The sequence below is a fragment of the Tasmannia lanceolata genome, unplaced genomic scaffold (assembly GCF_043159265.1).
Source record: "Tasmannia lanceolata isolate RefF3 unplaced genomic scaffold, GAP_Taslan_0.1 ptg000007l, whole genome shotgun sequence".
In the NCBI taxonomy this organism is placed as follows: Eukaryota; Viridiplantae; Streptophyta; class Magnoliopsida; order Canellales; family Winteraceae; genus Tasmannia; species Tasmannia lanceolata.
Window position 1 is genome coordinate 12609999 of NW_027518684.1, and position 22362 is coordinate 12632360.

The 22362-nt window shown below is 37.8% G+C and overlaps 2 protein-coding genes across 4 annotated transcripts; one reads left to right on the forward strand and one right to left on the reverse strand.

Annotated features, from left to right (window-relative positions):
• COG0212 (NagB/RpiA/CoA transferase-like superfamily protein) lies at positions 1-5281 on the forward strand. Of its 2 annotated transcripts, XM_077383970.1 has the most exons (6): positions 7-648; positions 786-876; positions 2790-3016; positions 4067-4142; positions 4657-4782; positions 4927-5281. In XM_077383970.1, exons 1-6 carry the CDS (start codon positions 256-258, stop codon positions 5073-5075), a joined length of 1062 nt encoding a protein of 353 aa, XP_077240085.1. In that variant the 5' UTR covers positions 7-255; the 3' UTR covers positions 5076-5281. The 2 variants fall into 2 exon arrangements, with proteins under 2 accessions (XP_077240087.1, XP_077240085.1); XM_077383972.1 differs by lacking the exon at positions 4657-4782 and having other exon boundaries at positions 1-648.
• Positions 5282-7791: 2510 nt separating this feature from the next.
• On the reverse strand, positions 7792-20412 carry LOC143881932 (protein LIKE COV 2-like). 2 transcript variants are annotated; one of them, XM_077385275.1, is made up of 8 exons: positions 20254-20412; positions 15557-15609; positions 15354-15463; positions 13856-14023; positions 13053-13150; positions 9072-9198; positions 8644-8767; positions 7792-8066 (listed from the first exon to the last, which is right to left on the reverse strand). In XM_077385275.1, the coding sequence occupies exons 1-7, from the start codon at positions 20368-20370 to the stop codon at positions 8664-8666; spliced, it is 777 nt and encodes a 258-aa protein (XP_077241390.1). In that variant the 5' UTR covers positions 20371-20412; the 3' UTR covers positions 7792-8066; positions 8644-8663. The 2 variants fall into 2 exon arrangements, with proteins under 2 accessions (XP_077241390.1, XP_077241389.1); XM_077385274.1 differs by lacking the exon at positions 7792-8066 and having other exon boundaries at positions 8467-8767.
• Positions 20413-22362: the final 1950 nt, after the last annotated feature.

Sequence of the window (22362 nt, forward strand, 5' to 3'; positions counted from 1 at the left end):
AAAATTCATGATATTTCTAAAATTCCTTACTTTTTTCACTTACCAAAAAAGAAATCTTGAACCAACACTCATCAATTTTTACTTAAGAGGGACATTCATTTTACAATAATATCGCTCTAAATTAACTATCACCATATCATTTATCTTTAAATTGTGGAACCAAAAAATCTTCTCTAGAAGAGTTTATCTTCATAAATTTGTTTGTATTTTTATTTTTTTTAATTTCTTAGAAGGAAACGTTTGAATCAATCGTTAATGGACACGACCCTGGTTCGATTTTCGTGGGCATTCCCATTCAGAAAATCACTCACCAAAATTCAAAAGAATTCTTCTCTATCTTTCACTCCTTTTCCGAAATTCAAGAAAGAGAGTTCGAATCTTCGTTATTTCTGCAAAATGGGCAACAGGGAAAGCTTCGACGAGACCACTTTCGAGGCGGAGAGGCTCCGCCTCGACTCCCAGGCCCGAGATTCAATGGCTGAGATTGCCCAAAACGAGAGTGGGTCCGAAACGGATCCGAAGGCTTGGAAATGGAGGATCCGAAAGAGGGTTTGGGATCTTATGGAGGCTGAGAATATCGCCCAAAACCCTCGTCCTGTTCATCATCGAATACCCAATTTCGTTGGAGCTTCATCCGCCTCGGAAAGGGTATTTTTCTCTTCTTCTTTTTCCCCCATTTTTGCTTCTATCGAGCTCTGGACGAGTTGACTCGGAAGTAGGGATGACCCTTGTTTTGTCTCTGGGTACTGAAATGTTGTTTGTTTTTGTTTTGTGGGGGGTGTTAGTTAGGTGGACTAGAAGAGTTTCGAGCTGCAGGATGTGTGAAGGTTAATCCTGACTCTCCACAAAAGCAAGTTCGTTTTTTAACACTCTCAGGTGTGATTTTTGTTTTGTTTTTTCTTGTTTGATTGTTGTTGATATTGTTGGTATCATCATCGTCATCGTAGGCATCACTGTAAAAATATTGCAATTACACACTGGCACCATATTCTACTTGAGTTCTTATTTTCATGATTTTTTCTACTTTCTGTTATTTATTATCTTTATAGTAAACAGTATTGCTTGGACCAAAAAGGTATATGACGATAACCCATGTTGGGCAGTTCTAATGGAACTGAAAACAGTTAGAAAAACCCATACAGTTTTTATTCTTTCTTCTGTCGTCTGCAAAATCTAGGTGATATATGTCTAAATTGAGGTGACATTGGGTCAATTGCAATTACCAATGTTGGTTAGCTGCACATTAGCCTGATCATATACATGTTATACCATGTGCTGGATGAGTCTCAGGGTAAAATTCAATTGACTGGACAATCCTAACCTATCTGATCAATAGACTTTTGTCTGTTGAATGTAGACCATGATTGTATCTATCTATCTATCTATCTATCTATCTATCTATCTATCTATCTATATTATATCGTCCAATATGTTGATTTATATCGATATCAGCATCGCTCCTATTTGCTGATATATCAGAAATATTTGGGAATACTGCAGAATATTCTTAATATATGAGCAGGTATATAGAAATTGGATGGTGTTTGATATGGCCTATATATTGCAACCTTCAAACCTTGATGTAGACTACTAGATTTGTTTTAGCCATATGTGTGAAGGCATTTAATCAGATGATGAAATTTGTATAATCAGTGCAATTTTTGTAGTGCGAGTCATCCATGAATCCATGATAGGCCCCACACATGGCTGTTCTAGAGATCCCAACTGGACCTATTCAAAAATAAAAAATAAAAAAAATCCAACAGGATAACCATGGGTACATCGGTGATGGGTGATTAATCAAGATCCATCTTAGATGGCCTCTAGATCCTACAGAAGTGGCATACTTTCATTTGTGCTCTACATAACAGAACCTTATATATTGGAATCATACTAGATGCTTTTTTTTTTTTTTTTTTAAATAGGCTACTAGATGCTTTCTACCACATATATCAAGTGACGGGTTTCTATGATGTGATCAATACGAAGTACGTAGCAAACATGTCAAATTGCAACTATTGGTATACTAAAGTTAAACTTATTAGGATGGACTGGTGTTTCCAAAACAATGATATACAATGGTTTTGCCAGAGCATCATGATTAGTTATTGCAGTGCAATTAAAACCGTAAGTTTCTACTCTACAAGTTATTTATTTCGCTGAAATCAATCAGTTACATGTGAAGAGCAATGCCTCCTCCTGGTTTATACTGTTTAGGACTGATATCCTTCTAATCTCACTGTATTCTAGAATATATATATATATATATACACATATGAGAGAACATTTCCTACACACTTGTGTAGGTAAGTAACCTACACACTAGCTTAAAATGCAGTGGGGGCCCACATTGTTTGGGTGATCCAAACAATTCATTTGAATGGTCCTCACATAGATAGGGTGTCCACAAAAAATCAGATCCATAGGATCATCCCAACCCTACGATTTGTGGAGGTAAAATGGACGTGTATAAACCTTCACAAATTAGTCCATTTTTTGCCTCCATAGTTTGAATGGTTAGGATGATCCTATGGATCTGATTTTTTGTGGACACCCTATCTATGTGAGGATCATTGGGCCCCCACTGTATTTTAAGCTAGTGTGTAGGTAACTTACCTACACAAGTGTGTAGGAAATGTTCTCTCTCTCTCTCTCTCTCTCTCTCTCTCTCTCTCTCTCTATATATATATATATATATATATATATATATATATATATATATATATATATATATATATAGAACAACGATGCATCTATCAAAGGTGAAGTGAATTCTTAGCATTTTGTAGGTGGGAAAAAATTACTAACACCTCAACCACGTTTGAGGACGGGATTTTTCTCAATATTGGAATCTCGGATTTTACCTCCCGGTGCCATCAATGAAGCTTGCACATCTGCAGGGGCTGCCAAGTATGGTAGGCCAATTGGTCTGGACGAGAAAATTAAAGTGGATTTGATAGTCATTGGATCGGTTGCAGTCGATCCAAAGACTGGAGCAAGACTTGGGAAGGGTGAGGTATTAGCAGTCTCTCATACTGTTCTGTTTCACATTATCTTGTTTCTAACATCAGATCCTGTCATCCTGTTGGAAGATTCCCTTTCAACATTCTTTCCCAACCTTTGATTTATATATCTGGCTGGCATTTACATGAACATAAAGTGACCTTGAGGGAGGTTCAGGTTGCCCATGCTATATAGCGAGGCCAATGCTCTAGAATGATTTTAAATTTCCTTCAAAACCGATACAAAACGACTGAAATGTTTTCATTTCCATCCCCATCGAAATGCATATTGAAACCAAAACTGTAAGTGTATTAGTGCTATACTATATCAATATGTATTACATAATTATATTTGTATGAATTGAATGTGAAGTGTGGTATATATATATATATATATATATATATATATATATATATATATATATATATATATATATATATATTATTCGTAAATATTACTATGAATTACATATGAAATATGGCATGTATCGAATTATAAGACATATGCGACAACGCATGTCATTATGTGTTCAATGTTGTTATACCATTGTGGATGGATGTCTTGCTTATGTGATGGTTATAAAGTGTGTATTTGTGCTTATCCTATCATTTACTGAAGTTTCATCTTAAAATTCTATCATTTGCAAATGTTCCATACATATCGTGATTTTACTGGTTTTCCATTAAAATTTCTAACTAAAATTGAAACTTTTCCACTTCTTTCATGCCATGGTTAATGTTGTGGGTTTAAAGTTATATGTTTCAGACTTATCTGTACTGGCCCTTGTTATAAGAAATGATTATACTTTTCCAACCTTACAATCAATATATTAAATCGGCATGTAAGAGTGTAAGACTTATCTGTGATGGCCCCCATTATTAGAAATGGTTATACTTTTTGCGCCTTACAGTAAATATATTAAAATTGGAGTTGCCCCTGTCAACCTCAATCAACTGTCCATTCTTTCTTGCATATGATTATCATCTTTATTAGCTTTCATTGCCTCACCAATCATATTTTAAAGGAGTCTTCTGATAACATGAGATTCATTTGTGTGGTTCAGGGTTTTGCTGAACTCGAGTATGGGATGTTACGGTACATGGGGGCCATTGATGACAAAACCATGATTGTCACATCTGGTAATTGTTCGTTTCTTCTTTTTATCTTCTGTATTCTCGAGGGCTTATGGTTACTGTTATCAATTCCAGACACTGATATTGCCATCTTGATACGTTGGAGCCATCGACGTCCGCTATCTCGTATTTACTTGGTTAACCATTTATTTTTTCAGGGAGACTCTAACTAGATTTATGAATATAAATCTAATATAAATCTATAGAATTTGCAATATCAATTTACACACTGAAGTTGGCCTTGATGCATCTTCTGATTTAAACCTTTCTCAATTGTTTCTGTATGGAAGAACAGTCAGATATCTAACAAAACTATCAGAATATTCAGGTTTCTCTGGAAATTCTTGGTATTTTAATCTTGGTAAAAGAGTCATGCTACCATTTCATTTGTTGTTGTGGGTAATTTACTCTGTAGTCTTGTGCAACCATTTCATCTGTTAAATCTGAATGCAACTTTTCTTCAAATTAACTATGTTAATATTGTTGTTGGTGTTTATGATGATATAATCCATATCTCCAGTGCATGATAGGCAATTGGTGGATGATATTCCAGTTGAGAAGCTGTTAATTCATGATGTTCCAGTTGACATTATCTGCACTCCTACCCAAGTCATCTTCACTAACACATCAATCCCAAAACCTCAAGGTGGGCACTCGGAGTTCGCCACCATTATCACTGTCACCATCATCAACACCACCACCTTCCTCGCAATCTTGTGATTGTATGCATATTTATTTAGGGAGATATTACTGGGGACTAAGTGAACATTGATTATTTCTTCTCATGCAGGAATTTATTGGGACAAATTGTCTCCGGAGAAGCTGGGTCAAATTCGAATTCTTAGAGAGCTAAAGAGTAAGATTGAGCAAATGACTGGAAAGATGCTTCCTTGTGGGCCTTCAGAGAAACTACCTCCCACGGCTCGACGGAAGAGGTGACATTGATCAATCTCCAAAAGATGGTCGTTATCAAAAGAAAAAAATCCTTTCCATTTTTCCATTAGGAAAAGTACTTATTTTTTGTAATTAATACTTAGATTTAACTATTTTATCTTATGGGATTTACCTATTTTTTTACTTAATACACAGGGAAAGGACTTTTAATGTTCCAAGCTCTTCTATCAAAATCAACATCTTTGGTGAAATACTTCTGTTTCTAGGAATATGAATGGTTTAACAATTTAATGAAAATTATCTGTAAATAAAATGAATAGTTGCTCAAAAATCCAACATTTGGGATAGTTAAATATTTCTTTGGTTATGGGCAGCATTCTGCACATACATACATGGTGGGGAGTATGATTCAGAGCAGTGATTTTTGGACTAATGTTATCTCGAGCCTAATAATCACTTTTAAACTCACAATCGGTTCCCAAAACCATGCAATAGATTTTGGAAACACATTTCAGCAGATGCCTTTGATTTGTAAGCAAATAAAACTAAATAGAATGAAAAGGCCAAAGCAAAAGAAGTGTAGAGGAATGCTTCTGTATCATGGGGTGCATCTAACTAAGGAATAGTGGATCCCACTTTTGATTGATCCGAACTGTCCATTTGAAAGTTCCTGCTTTGGATCTCTATTGACCCAATAATCTTGCCAACCATGCAATCATAATAACTAAAAATGTGTATTTTTTTTAGGCGTGCAACTTGGGTCAGGGTTAACCCAAACTGGACGGGTTCAACCCTATTTTGGCTTAGGTTGGGTTGAGTCAGGATCGGAAAAAACCAACCCTATTTAATTTCGAGTTGGGTTTGCATTGATGGGCAACCCGTCCCAACTCAGCCCTCTAATTTTATTTAGTTTAAAAATCTTAGTAGCTGAGTTTTTTTCTTCATTTTTTTCCTAATTTTGCCCTGTACTAAACCAAACCCAAGCTGATTTGGGAAAAATGGATGGGAGGTTGGGTTAGGGTTGACCATCTTTGACCCACGGCTTGGGTCGGGTTAGACTTGTGGAATTGTATCTCGTGTTGGGCTGCAGTTAGCCTCAAACCAACCCAGCCCGGCCCCAGTTGCACACCTAATTTTTGCCCGACATTGGATGGTTGCCTATATAGTGTTTGAAGATCCATATTCAACAACAGAAAAATACACTTTACTTGGTGTTTCGTTTAAGAGGAGTGGGGCCATTCTTAGGCCATAAGTAGACGGTTCAGATCAACAGAAGGGGCAACCTAATGTTCCATAGTGGCCCACCTCACGAGCAAACTAATATTCTCATCAGGATGGCCCGTAATAGCAATCCTTGAAGCGGTTTATGGCTGAAATTTGTTGATTGAATGAAGGTTTTGTGGTCATGGCTAGACTTGGGTGGACCAATAGTCCATAGTTGGTAAATATATAATGCATAGCCAAGAACCAGCACTGTTCTAGTACTGATAATTTATACTCTTATAATGCCTCCCACCCCCCTAAATGGATAAAATCCCCCCTTTAACGGTTTATGTGAGAATGGTTCACTGCTTGAGAATAAATTCACCCCTTTAACGTTTTTCTTCGCCTTTAAAACTGAACGAATAATGTTAAGAGGGGGGAGGATATCATTTCCCAAAAGTTGTTCCAGGTACAAACAAGTGAACAAAAATGATGTTCAAAATACACATTGCATGTGAATACATACTGTATGTCGGTACATAAGAAACATTCACCCATCTCTTTAGTGGAATATCTTGTGGTGGCAACAGTATCCATGGACTGTCGTGAACTTAATAGAGGCACCCCAGTGGCAAATGCAGTCAAGACACTAACACCATACTAGTTGCCGGGTTTTTCTTTTCTTTGGAATAAAACTTGGTGCACAAAAAACATGGGCAATAACAAGGAATTGGAAGAAGGAAATGCCACGTGCATGGGAAAAGAGATAATGGTGATGGAGAACCCACTAATATTAATTAGGGTTTTGTTAACGAGTGCTCCCCTCCCACTCGTTAAGGTGCATTGAAAATGTAAATCTACACATTGTTTGAGAAAAAAGACTCAAAAGCCATGTAAATTTGCATTTTGAATGAACCTTAACGAGTACCCCAGGGCATTTGTTAACAAAACCCTATTAATTATTAGAGCACCGATTGTACTTCTATAAAAGAGTGGACCATAACATTTCACTAGCTGCTTTTTCATATCACTATCACTTCGTTCAAACCATAGGTATAAAATATTGGTCATTTAAAATATTGTGATACATCAAACATGGGACTTTAAATATTGCGAGTCTATTTCCTAATATATCACATTATTTTAAGGGCAGTGATAACTCGATTTTCATATATCTAAAATCAACCCACATATAGGGCAGTGCTGTGTGTGTGTGTGTGTGTGTGAGAGAGAGAGAGAGAGAGAGAGAGAGAGAGAGAGAGAGAGAGAGAGACGGACGGGGATCGATTTAAGATACTAGGAGGTTGATTTATCACTGCCCAATTTTAAGATATCATTAATTTACTGCAATATTTAAAGGGAGATGATTTCAAGGCTCCAATGTTTTGATAAACATGTGCTCACATGTTTGTCCTGCAGTATTTAAAGGGCTGTCAGAGGAATATTACAGTACTCAAAAGGCTCTTAAACCCGTTCAAACACTACACGACAAACATGGGAGGGCATGTTTATCAAAACATTGGAGCGCTGAAATCATTTGCCTATTTAAAACCTTGGCTAAAACAAACTAGTCACCACTTTCTGAAGTTTTCTTGTTTTTTCAGAGCTTAAAAGAAAGGTAGAAGGGCCCATACCTTTTTACAATCACCAAAATTACAACTGGACAATCTGTCGCTCATTCATGGCCTACAGGCAATATATGCACACTACACACATCTTACTGGGAAGCAAAAAAATGGACCTCAGGGCAAACTACAGTGACAAGCCTGTGGAGGGACTCCGATGGAACTGGTCTCTGTTCCAATTTCTAAAACATTGATCATATCAATTCCACTAGTACATACAAAAATGTGTTAGCTCAATGCATTCATGATTAAAAGGATGGCTATTACTACTAATTTTACAAATAACGATTGTAATAGTTTTATATCGATCTTAGTGGAATAATTTTCAAAAAAAAAAAATCTATCTTAGTGTAGCATATTATATGCAAAAATTTAATAATAATTTTATGTCTATCTTAGTTAATGGCTGCCAAAGTGTTATAAACGTCACATTTGCAAATAAGTTTGAACTATAAACAATCTCATTTGCAAATAAAGACCAGCTTTGGTCGTATCCAAAGAGGCTCTTAGTCTTTTCTTTTTGCTTCCTGCCAATGTATAACTATAGAACATTTGATAATATACACAATTGCACCAACCTTACATGTTTTAACACAAAACAAGCACCATCAGGAATAACATTTTAAATTACAAAAATGGAGAACCTGATATACAGATAAGACATTCATTTAAGCAACCCTATCATCAAATGATTGTTCTTAATGTACATAACAAACAAAAGTGACTATGAAAGAGTTCCATAACCCAAACTAAGCAGCAAAATATGGAAACAGTTACAAAGTTACCTGACAAGATCCTGAAATCCCTACTGTCCTATTCTGTTCAAACGAATCCTATCGCTTTGACGGGGTATCCTTTCTTGAGGAGCTATTACTTGTGGCATTGTCATACCCCCCGAAACAATGATCTCTGGAGCATATCAGAAACATTACAAAAAGAAAAATCAGATAAAACATCCTAGTAATAAAAGCATACTTACCGCATCATATGAAGCATCTGGATGATTATTTTTTAACTTATTAATTGAAAAAATGTCCATTCACACAATTAACCTTTAATCTGGCCAAATACTGAATGGCTATTACTATTTTTTCATGTATTTTAACTAGAAAATTCGTGTCACAAGATGCGCACGGAAGTTTCTATCCGTGCTTTAAATGTGACCAAGACAAAGACAAGAAACAGTATGCGCGAAAAGAACAATGAAACATACCTATCCCTTCTCGGATAGACAAATTTGGTCGAATGATTTCCTCAGAGCTGACCAGAAAAATATCGCCAATGTATAGATGGTTTGTAGGGACATAAACACTACATAATTCTTCATCTCCAGCATCACTCTGTAATCAGCAACAATCTCAGCTATAGCAAAGTAAACTAGTAAAAATCAAATTGGCATTTGTCTATTTACTTTTTCCTCACTGACTGGTGTATCGAATGACCTGAATCTCTGACGACAGAGAAACCTGTCCTAAAATGGTATAAGAACAGAAGACTATTATTGCAGGCATACGTGCATCTCGCCCAATATGTTGCCTCCAAGAAAATATGTCATGAGTCATGACAACATGGGGCTAAGTTAAAACATGAAGGTTCAACCAATGAGGAAAGAGTAAATAGACAAATGCCAATTTCAAAATGAGGGTATGCACAGTTACCAGTCTTCCTTAAACAGTTAAAGAGGGGGCATGTCAATAATTTTTTTAAAAATGAGAAAAAGATGACTATTGATATCTCTCTTGATGTTCTTAGCGGGGTTTCTCTGTTACGGTACTCTAATGGTTATTATTGATCGGATTTGATGACGCTCTGCCCAATCCGAGAGCTGGCATGCAGCATGAAGGCAGAAATGGTGACCTATCTTCTGTTCGTCAAAGGTTATAGAGGTGTTTCTGCTGGTTTCAGTAACAAATGGGAGATTCCTTCATTGTCTTTGATATTTAGCAACTTCGACGCCATGATACCAAGATACGGATATGGATATACGACACGGACACAGAAACAAAGATACAACTTGGCATCTTCCAAATTCTAGGAGACAGACACGGATATGGGTATCACACACCAAAGATATGGCACAAGGCATGTAAAAATAAAATACCATAAAATTTAACTAAGTAACTTAGAAGACAGACTCAGTGATGAATATAAGATTGCATCTGTAAGATTATGAAACACTAAAAAGCAAAAAAATAATAATAAAATAAAATAAAATAAAAAATACATGAGCCAATTCCAAGTGTCATATGTTTGAAACAAGATAGTTGTGTCGTGATGAAGGGAACCCTGTAGGGATCACTATTGACATTAGCACAATGCCTTGGCCCCCTTTAGGCGTACTCTTGGATATCAATTCACCCTCTTTTTTCCTGTATCATCTTTGTTGAGTTATGGGCTTATTCATAAACTTTGCTTGCATCAATTTCCCCTAGGTTGGAGAAAACTTGCCTTCCTTGCATCTTTTTTTTCAAACGTTGAGATATATAGCAATGTAGCCCTATAGGGGCATTAGTGTCATTTTATATAAATGAGTCAAATGAAGAAACAGTCACAAAGAGGGTGAATCAACTCAATTCATTTTGTTGGTAAATTCTGTTATTCTTTCCTTCCTTCCATTCTCTCTTTCTCTACCTCCAACAAAACCCTTGTAGATCACAACTTGGTATCAGAAAGGGAAATCAGAAACCTTCTTTTTTCTTGTATTTTGCCCTCTTGGGGACGTCATCAGGTCACACGGATGATGTTAGCATTCGTACGGCCATGAAGGAGGTTGAAATATTTTGGGGGATTCAAAGTGTTTTCACTAACTGTTTGATGACTATTTGAAGGCATATCTAGTTTTTTACCTTTGAAAATGAAAAAAGGGTGAGACATCAGGTCTGAAGTTCTCATATATCAGATAAGAAGTATTTCAGTTCAGATTTAGAGCTTTTCTGGTCAGATCTAGAGTTCTGTAGTTCGGATAAGGATGTTTCAGGTTTACAGTGTTGACCGGGGGACATTCTTTGTTGAAGACAAAGATAACTTGCTCTGCATAAGGCACGTAATCGATCTTCAGGAAATCATGTCGAATATCTGTAGTATTCCAGGCTTCAGGAACTAGTTTTACTATGGGTAGCTATGGAGATAACTCCCATAATATGCAGAACACAACCGACACCGTTAAGGGTGGATGGCATAAATTATCTCAAGTGGTCAAAGGCAGATAAGATCATATATATATATATATATATGAGGACAATGATTGTGAGCTTGAAGCTCATATAGCTTATATGAGCTTGAGGGCCCAAACACATGTGGGCCCACATTGTTAGGATGATCCGAAGCATTCATTTGAAAGGCCCTTACATAGATAGGGTGTGTACAAAAAATCAGCTCCATAGGATCATCCTAACCCATCCAAAAGTGGAGGGTTAGGATTTTGTGTCTGTCCATTTTGCCCTCCACTTTTGGATGGGTTAGGATGATCCTATGGAGCTGATTTTTTGTACACACCCTATCTATGTAAGGGCCTTTCAAATGAATGCTTTGGATCATCCTAACAATGTGGTCTCACATGTGTTTGGGCCCTCAAGCTCATATAAGCTATATGAGCTTCAAGCTCACAATCATTTTCCTCATATATATATATATATATATATATATATATATATATATAGAGAGAGAGAGAGAGAGAGAGAGAGAGAGAGAGAGAGGGGAAAGGGTTCCTGCAAACGTGTGGCTTACCTGCACATGTTTGCAAAAACAGGGTGGGGGCCCACATTTTTGGGGGGTCCAAAGCATTTATTTGGAAGGCCCTTCCATGGATAGGGTGTGGCCCAAAAATCAGCCCCCTTGGATCATCCTAACCCTGCCATTTGTGGAGGGGGAAAATGGGCAGAAACATGGACACACAGTGTCTGTCCATTACCTCCCCTCGCCCACCCCCACAACTTTGATTCGGTTAGGACAATCCAATGGGGCTGATTTTTGCGCCACACCCTACCCATGGAAGGACCTTCCAAATGAATGGTTTTGATCCCCCAAAAAATGTGCCCCCACCCTGTTTTTGCAAACGTGTGCAGGTAACTTACCTGCACACATTTGCAGGAATCCCTTTCTCATATATATATATAGTCTGCTGACTAGAGATCATTCTCTAGTCCGGCGACCAAAAAACATGGGTCCCACCTTATTTGGGTGATGCAAAGCATTCATTTGATGGGCCCTGACATAGAGAGGGTGTCCACAAAAAATCAGCTCCATAGGATAATCCCAACCCTGTGATTTGTGGAGCTTAAAATGGACGGCTATAACGGCACAAATCTGTCCATTTTTTAGCTCCACAAATGGAAGGGTTAAGATGATCCTATGAAGCTGATTTTTTGGGGACACCCTATCTATGATGGGGCCTATCAAATGAATGCTTTAGATCACCACCAAAAATGTGGGACCCAAGTGTTTTTGGTCGCCGGACTAGAGAATGATCTCTAGTCGGTAGACTAGAAACACTTTTCTCATATATATATATATATATATATGAGGAAAGTGTTGGTGAGCTTAAGCGCCCAATCACATTGGGGCCTACTTTGTTAGGATGATCCAAAGCATTCATTTGAAAGGCCCTTACATAGATGGGGTGTGTACCAAAAATCAGCTCCATAGGATCATCCTAACCCATCCATTTGTGGAGGTCAAAATGGACAGACATTATTTGTCCACAAATCTGCCCATTTTTGTCCTCCACAAATGGAGGGGTTAGGATGATCCTATGGAGCTGATTTTTGGTACACACCCTATCTATGATAGGGCCTTGCAAATGAATGGTTTGGATCACCACAGAAAATGTGGGACCCATGTGATTGGGGCACTTAAGCTCACCAACACTTTTCTCTCTCTCTCTCTCTCTCTCTCTCTCTCTATATATATATATATATATATATATATATATATATATATATATATATATATAGAGAGAGAGAGAGAGAGAGAGACGTATCCTCTATATATATATATATATATATATATATATATAGGCAATTTCGCGGAAAGCCATTTCACGGCTGATTTGTGCATGAGAATAGCCACACAGGCTCACTTTTCAGCATATTGTCTTATTCATTTAATTCAGCCATGAAATGGCTTTTTGCAAGTTAAAATGAACTTGCAAAAAAGAATATAAATTATGATGGGAGAAGACATATTTAGCAAGTACCTGAAGCACAACTGAGGAAGTGATAAAGCCAAATGCATATTCACCAACGCGTGGATGACGAATTATCGCAACCTCTTTAAAAGCCGTTGTATTTTGGTCTGCAAAAAACTAAGTTATATCATATTCACTTTGTTGAAGTACATATGATTAAATAATACCAGCTCTAATAGCTTAAGCTTAGGAGTTCACACGGTATGAGAGCTATTACCTCGCGGCAGGTCCTGGGTTCAAAACCCAACAACTCCTTGATATTAAAAATCCAGGTGTAAGCCATCCCCAGAGAGAGGAGAGGGAGGGGTGACATGTGCCACGTGTACAACCAACCCAAAAAAGAGGATGCATTTTCTATCGTTCATTCATCCCTTCGTCTAGAAGAGTGAGACGCTATTCTAGATTTTCCTTTTAGACGATATTAGATGCTACGACCTATTCTTTTTATTCATTTCCTTGTCTCTTAGATTTATCATATAAGACTTTTCGTTCCCTTAAAAAAACACGACAGATTTCAGCAATCCATGTTATCATCTTGGTGCTAGAAGGTTCCAGATCTGCTATTTTCTGCAGTTTCTAGAGTTTCGTTTCCTTCCCCTAGCTGTCTTATATGAGTTATATTTTCCCACCAATGGAACAGTTTCAAATGTTTGAAACAGGAACATGTGCTCTGCATCCTTAAACTATGGTTATAACAATATGTATCTTCCAACCTTGTATGAGTTACTAGTACATTTTCCAAAAATATAAAATATCCAGAACTTACAAACAATGAATGATGCACGTCAATTTAAAAATAATTAACATATTACCTGGAGAAACAGCAGAACTAATTTGCTTGGAGGCTGAGTAAATGTGCCTTACAAAGGGCATTCGCTTAATAAACCATTCTCCAAGCCAGAAAATAGTGGCACCCGTCCATGATGAAACAAATACACCAATGAAGAATACAAATATTAAAGATGTGACAAATCCGAGCCCTGCAGTGTAGAACAGATGGGTTTAAGAGATGGAATAAAGAAACAAGTACTAAATAGGGATTGGTACAGCCCATGTCACCCTTAAGTAAATTTCAGAATTATAACCCGGTGCATGTGCAGTAGGGAAAATGATAGTAAGTAATGTTGCATATCTTAAAACCCAATTAAGTGTATCACTAGACTTCAGTTGTGAACTAAAAGAAAATCTCTGTTAAATTTGAGACCTAATCAAATAACTCACAATAGTAAATTGAACTTCGAGATACGATGAAAATAACATTCAATGGAAGAATTTTTAGTAAAAGCACGGAGAGACCTACATTAGCAAATTGAACTTCGATACGATGAAAATTCCATTCAATGGAAGAATTTTTAAGTAAAAGCATGGAGCCTCACCATTCAAAAAAAGAAAAAGAAAAGCAAGGAGCCTCATTTACCAAGAGTGCATGCGAGATACGACCTGTCAGGACACCGGTTCAAGCTTATAAAAGGAAATGGGGTTTTCGGAAGAGGATGGAAAGTAGAGAAAGTGAGACCAGGCCAAATCTCAAACGGCTTCAGGTAATCATTATTAATAACTAAGCTACCTTATAAGGGGAGCAAAACAATATTAGTATATAGAATTGGTAAATGACTAATCTACCCTTAGATCCAATATATATTAAGAATACGTTTCATGTCTTGCAACACTCCCCATCACGCTGGTTCGTAGAAGTTGATAGTCGGCCGTGCCTAATCCACTCCAGTGAAGGTGCAGTAACCCCTTCCCAGGTTCGGTCACATTTCACCCTTGAGATACGACCTGTCAGGACACCAGCTCAAGCTTATAAAAGGAAATGGGGTTTTGAGAAGAGGATGGAAACTAGAGAAAGAGAGACAGAGCCAAATCTCAAACGGCTTCAGGTAATCATTATTAATAACTAAGCTACCATTTAAGAGGAGCAAAACAATATTAGAATTGGTAAATGACTAATTTACCCTTAGATCCAATATATATTAAGAATATGATTCATGTCTTGCAACACTCCCCATCACACTGGTTCGTAGAAGTTGATAGTCGGCCGTGCCTAATCCACTCCAGTGAAGGTGCAGTAACCCGAAGTAGACTGCCTATCTGTTGCGGAACCTCCTTAGTAAGCATCTAAGAAGGCCCACATAGGACTTTATTGTATGTCCATCTAGAACTTTTAAGTACGACAGTTATAATTACGTAACTGGATCAAACTTTACCAAGTCAACTAGGGGTCAAATCTGTAAATGGAAAAAAAGAAAAAAGAAGAAGAAAAGCATACCAACAAAAGATTGTTTGATAAAGGCTTTGGAGGCTTACCAAATATGTTGATACCAAGTCTCTCATATAACGGACTAAAGAAACCGTCAACAAATTGAATAAACCACCATGTGATAAAAAATGTAATTGCAACTGGAAAAAGAACGACACTGCAATATCAAATTTAAAACCAAAATTAGACATGAAAGAACCGAAGAAGACAAAAGAATTTCAAATTCGCAAGCAACAATTAGGTTTATCACCATCCAGTCATGAACTTCTTTGAGACCCAACTCTGGAGAACAACACAGCAAGCCTGATCAAGTGCAACAGACAGGGAATGAGACAAAGATTCAACTTTACATAATGAAGTCATTAAGCAGACAAAACACATGCATGCATGCAAGCAATGTATATATTTATGTGCATTTACATAGATTTGTGCATATAAAAGTACAGCCGCATGTATGAATGTATTGTTGCCGGTGTAGAGTTTGAACCAACGGGAGTTCCGAAACAGGGCCTTGTTTAGCTCCTGAGTGTTGCATTTGTTTTTTCTGCTTTTGTTTTGGTTGGTGTGCTTCCTTTCTAAACCTTCTCGTTCTCTGTTTTATTTTGCCTTTTGGCCTTTAAAGGCTATTGCCATCATTCACCCAAAAAATTGGAGCACTAAAACAAGCCTTTTTTATTTTATTTTGAATAATTACTAAAACAAGCATATTTCCCAATAGTTCAATCAAACCATCTAATGAATCTATCAACAAATTCAACTCTTAGATATAGAATTTTGTGTGATGAACCTGTGAAAACATACAAAGTTTAAGCACAATATTTTTTTTGAAAATTGACAAATATATTCATACTAGCAAAATTACAATGGGGACCAGTAGTCCTACCAAATTTACATAGTATGAATTGCTCATGAGCATTCTCCTTAGCCCAAAAGAAAAATCCATTACCCCTTACATTACCCAATAGCCTCAATTGAATCGAATCCAGCAAAAAGTGCCATATGTGTGGGGCCCACCAAGTCAAGATTGTGACCTGCCACGTCACACCGATTTCTCCACCACAATCCAGCTAGCAAATTTGATTTTCAAAAATCTCGCTCGATGACCCAGAGCTATTGTGTGCCTCTAACCGTGCACGATAGCCAACCACCCAACAACATCATCCGATCTCTGGCGGCCTCCACCTCGAACCATCACCAAACACCAACGGCTCCCCATTAAAAATATATCAAATTCTTCCACCATCCTCTCAAAAACCTACTTTCACTAACCCAAAAATCAAAATCCTCCTCCCAACTAGAATCAAATCATTCAGATCCCATCCGAAAGTATACTTCAAGCCCTAACCCTAAATCGTAACCCTACATGGCTACTAATGCGTCTCATTGCCGCCATCCACAACCTCCCTCACCTCCACATCCAACCTCCTCCTTTTCCCCTGAATCCGGACACCCTTTTCCTTACTTCGGCCCCTTCCACAGCCTCCGACGACTCCCCCACCCACTTTCTTCATCAACCCTAACTAGATCCAACCCTTTCACCATTAAATCCGGCCTTCTCGAGCCCAGATCCAGCCATTCCACCCCTCCAACCACCATCTCTGCAATTCTTGCGAGATCGGCCCATCTCCGGGCAACATCCGGCCACCATCTTCTCCCTTGCCCATCAAAAGAGAGAGAGAGAGAGAGAGATCAGAGAGAGAGAGGGAGAGATCAGAAAGAGAGAGGGGGGGGAGAGAGAGAGAGAGAGAGAGAGAGAGAGAGAGAGAGAGATAAAGGAGATCAGAGAGAGAGAGAGATGAAGCCACCACCCTCCCTAGCAGTATAACTACGAACAAAATGTTAATTACCTTTTGTAAAATAATGGCACCTCTGCCCTAATAAAGAGCAGATTTTTGCGCCTTATAACATTATTTACCTTCCTCACGCCTTAGATTTTTGCGCCCTTTTATCTCTTCATATTGTATTTCTCTATTGTGCTTTCTTATTGTTCCTCTACTTATTTTCTATGTTTAGCTGTATTTGACCATCTTGGTCCTTCTTCTCTTAATAATAAATCTTTTCACCCTCAAAAAAATGATAAGCAATTTTGAATTGTGGACACCTAACTCTGAAAATCTCATGCCAAATATTAGTTTTAGGTTGTGTGAGAGTAGAAAAATCCTCTTCTAGCTACATATCTGGTTTGTCAAGAACCTTTGCCGTTCCCTGCAAGTTCATAAAGACTTCTTAATTTAATGGTCCTAACAAGTGAACATCACAACGAGGATTTGGGTCAAGGAATCCAATGGCAGTGGCTATAAGCAGGAGTAAAATTGGAATGCATTTAGAGTGCATCAATGGCTCCCATGTCCATGGCTTTGGTAAGAAGGTGATGTTGGGCATGATCAATATGTTGGATAGGCTCAAAAGGAAGAACATGACGCTTGTGAATAGATGCATTCTTTGCAAAGGGGAGGAGAAATCGGTTTCTAGATGGAGAAGTCTTTTTATATGATCATGCTAGGTATTACGCTTCTATTGGTTGATTGGGCTCTCGCAAGAAGAGATTTTTATGGGGCCTCTCAAGATTTCTTCTAAAATTAGAGATAGATCATCAAATGGAGACGAAGAAAGAAAATGAAGATGAGAAAATGGATGTGCCCATCAGGTCATACTATCAAGCTCTGTTTTGATGGTTGTTCTTTTGGAAACTCAGGGCAGTGAGTTTTCAAGGTGTGTTTAGATATTAGAGAGGTGGGATTATTTTTGGCTCACTCCGTCCGATTGGCATATCCAATTAAAATGAGTTGAAATCTAGAGATCTACTTATGGGTCTTTACAATAAAGAATTGGGTGGGAGACTTTGTGTGGAAAGAGAGTATGAAAGCCATATGGTGGGCAATCAGGAAGAATGATGGTTCAGGGGAGCTTGCACATGTCATAATGAGATTGTGGAAAGCATTCCAAAAGAAGATAGTTTGTTTTTTCATATTCCTGAGATGGCCAGTGATGTTGACACTTGTCAATGCCTTAACCAATAGGGTGGCTAGTAGCATTGACATGTACATGGGGCAATCTCAGCCCTAATATTATCTTTGTATTTTCTCTATGAATAAAGTTGTGTTACCTTAAATAAAACCCCACTACATCGTCATCAACTATAGCTTTTGATGCACTCTGGGTATCTAGCCCTTTACCCATACTAATATGTGAAATATTGAGCCTTCATTGGGCTTGTGGGACTCTTTTTTTTTTAGCCGATCTTTGAAGAAAAGAGTCCTTGGATACAAGAAACTTGAAAAAATAATGTTGTAATACCTAATATGGAATCACGGTATGTTATTAAGGAAACAAGTTTGAATCACTTTATCTACTAGTCCATTAACATTTCAAGTACCGTCTGGAACACTTGATTTATCAATCAGAATTTAGCCAGTTACTTGTCTGATCAATGGAACATTAGGGGGCTGAGTGGATTTTAGAATCCAGGCTTTAGTTTGAAAGCAGTGTAAAATTCTGGATTTCACAATGGAAGTAGGTTGCAGATGTGGGGGAAGTAAGTTGCAGATGAACAGTTTAAGTAAAAAATCCAGCTTTTAGAAATCTCTCCCCCATCCTGGGATTTCCAAAACCTGGACACACGTGATGATCTCCTACTCACTCTCTCGACAGAAAGAAGAGCGAGAAATCAAAAAACAGCCGACGGTCTCCTTCTTCTCTCTCGTCTCCCATCCAGGATTTTGAGGAAATCCAAGATTCTAAAATCCGAATATCCAAACGGCCCCTAAGTGTCTCCTTACGATAAGTGATTTGGTAAAGTGCTTGGGTAGCATCCTGTGTCTTCCATCTTGTGGGGCATTTGGAGGGAATCATCCATATGAAAGTATACCAGACATATGATGATCAAAATAAGCATTATCTATAGGTGTCTGAGTAGACTACTTAAAGAAATGCTTTGATCAAGTTAAAATGACCCATTTAGAAATGGATAGGATGGGCATATGAAGGAGCTATTCTCCAAGTAGGGCCAAGGGGTTTACAAGCACATCCTATCAATGGTTGCTCAAATTGTGATTCAGAAGTAGTGGTAAAGGGAACCACAGATAGGCTGGTTTTGGCAGCACATTTCCCAATGAAATCGCTGTTGGTAATTCTCTTTTGCTGGTACAACTGGAATAGTAAAAGCAATCAAATTCGAAAATGTGACAACGAAGAAGAATTCCTTAACACAATTAGATGGCTATCAAGAACAACCTATTGTTGATTCCTTCTAAATGCTAGGGCATTGTACATATTCTATCCAATTTCTCAAAAGTAAATGCTCAAATAACCAAAATTGCATTCTCTATAGGAGTTTGCCAATGCACACTGTGGCTTTAATAAGCGTAAAAAAAAGTTGGAATTGAATATAATAGAATACCAACGACACCGACTTATAAAAAATCCGCATCTCTCGTTATATTTCGTCTCTCTAATTCTTAACTTCCTAAATTACAAGTAGAATGATCATTTTCTGGATCACATAAAACCCTAACCCTAACCATTACTACACCTCATCCACACGCATTATAATCCAATGAAAAAAAAAAAAGTGCCACTCAATTCAGCAAATCCGAAACATAATTTGCATCAATTTTAGCCGAAGAGAGAAAAATCCAATCCAATATCAACATCAAGGTGAGTAAATTTTCAGCTACGAGTATAGTGCACACATTCTGGATCACAGCAAACCCTAACCCTAACCATTACTACACCTGATCCACAAGCATTATACTCCAAAAAAAAAAAAAAGTTCCACTCAATTCAGCAAATCCAAAACAAGTAACAAATCTGCATCAATTTTCAGTTAAAATCGAAATTAGAATCGGTGGCAAGATCCAAAGGAAAATCCAGATCCATGTGATTTGTGAATTGAGAAATCGAGAGAGGAGAAAAAGGATGAAAAATCGGGGATTTGGAGAGACTGACCTTTCGAGTGGAAGAAGTCGGGGAATTCGGAGGGGATTTGGCGGGGTCTTCGGGATCTTCGCCCCCTCCTCCTTGACTCAGGGGTGTGGACGATGTGGATTCCTTTTCCTCCGCCATTTTCAGTTCACAAGGAAACAAATAGCGCCTCGTGAATAAAGATCGGAGTGTTGTTTTATAAACCGTGAGCCTTGGACTGGGCTCCACTGTTTTCATAAGAATGACCATTAATGAGCCTCACATCGAGACCGTTGATCTTGTAGAGAATTCTTGGGTGACCCACATGGTCTTGGTTTGGTCTGGTCCCATCCCAAACAAAAATCGGTATGACTTTTCTTGGTTGAGCCCGAAAATTGGCTTGCCAGATTACGGATAATCCAATCAAGTTGTTCTCAATAAGATTTGGCTAGACTTAGAGTTGCTGTTCAGATCAACGGGTCTGATCACTTGTAGAAGGCTGAATTGGGGCCGGATAAGTGTATTATGAGAAGGAGAGTAAGATTACTTTTTTGATATTTTCCCCAAAGAATGTGGTTCATCGATCACTGTAGAGATCTTCCAATCTAACTAGGTATGGATGCCCAAATCAATGGAATCCTGTGATAATTTTGGTAGATCATGGACCTCCGAGAGGAGAACCCTAAATATCTAGCTATCTTCAACCTCTTGTGCATTCAATATTTGCATTCATTTCTTGTCAAGAGGAACTCCCCAAAACATTTAGTTTCAATCATTGGGAGAATATTGTGAGCTTGAGAGTTGTATGTGCCTTAAAGAGGCTTGAGAGTTTTTCATTTCTTATTTTTCATTTCTTATTTTTCCTTCCTTATTGTATTTGGAGTTGTAAAGAGGAGTTTCTTTAAAGGGCAAGTGAAATAGGGTTTGAGGGGATCTCATTTTCGATTGAAAATTTTAGAGGGATCCCATTTTTTTACTTGAATAGAGAAGAGAGAGGGAGCTAGAGAGTTTTTTCTTGCTGGCCTTCTTCTCCGGCATTCTTGCCGGAAATCCAACGTGTTCTTCTGACTCTGCTAAATATCTAGCTATCTTAGTGTGTTACTCCCATTAAGCAAGACGATCTTTTTGTAGTTCAGTGTTAAATTTTCCCAGTGCACCACACTCTTTCTAATCTATGAACCGTGATAGATATTTCATTTTAATTAGCATTAACCCATGTGTTAGAAATCAATAAACCTAATCGCCTAGATTGACAATGTGGGCCACCCAATGGAAAACGTCGCTAACAGTAAGATCGTCCTATGCCCAGTAGCAAGGCTTGCTTAATTTAGAAATTATCTTGGTAATTGAACAAGTGGACATTGCTTATCCTTCTATCCACTCATGTTTTTTTTCCAATGATAAATACGAGCATCATCATATAACAACCGAATGTTTTAATTAAGACTGTGCTTTATTTTTTAGAAGAACATTAAGATAGTAAAAATAAGTAAAACAAGAGGCCAGAGATTGTTTTCTCCCTTTAATGTGGGATGTGGGAGGTAGCTGGGGGCAGGTTTTTGTTTGTCCTTTCGATGAATATCACATGAACAGCTTAGGTTTGATTAATGATGATAGTGATTGAGAAAGGAAGAAGACAAGATAGAGAAGAAGAAAAAGAGAAAAAGCAAATATTGGAAAGAACAAAATGCCTGTCTACTTTATTTTTAAGGGAGTCTAAAGTATAGTTGAAGGTTCATAGTGAACCAAATTATTACGATTAACCATGACACCCTCTTTTAGCTTCCATACTCATGCGTTTGGTTCAAGATTCCTCTTTGGAAGTTCCACTGTACCAAAAATATGAATGAATTTGGGTTTTGAACTCATAATAATCTCAACCATTAGATTTTAAGTTCATTCAAACACATGATAGATTGGAAATAGTGTCATGTAGATTCCCACAATGAGGGGTCTTTGAACAAAGAAATTATATGGTGGCCGACCGTGTAGTAAAAAGGAGAAAGAGAGAGAGAGAAAACTTGCCACCCTTGATTTCTGATCAAAGGAAAAGTAAAAAAAGGGAGCTTTTCTTGGATAAAAAATCAAGGGATGTAGGGTTTTCTCTCTCCGACCTTTACATCACACGGTCGGCCACCATATAAATCTCCTCTG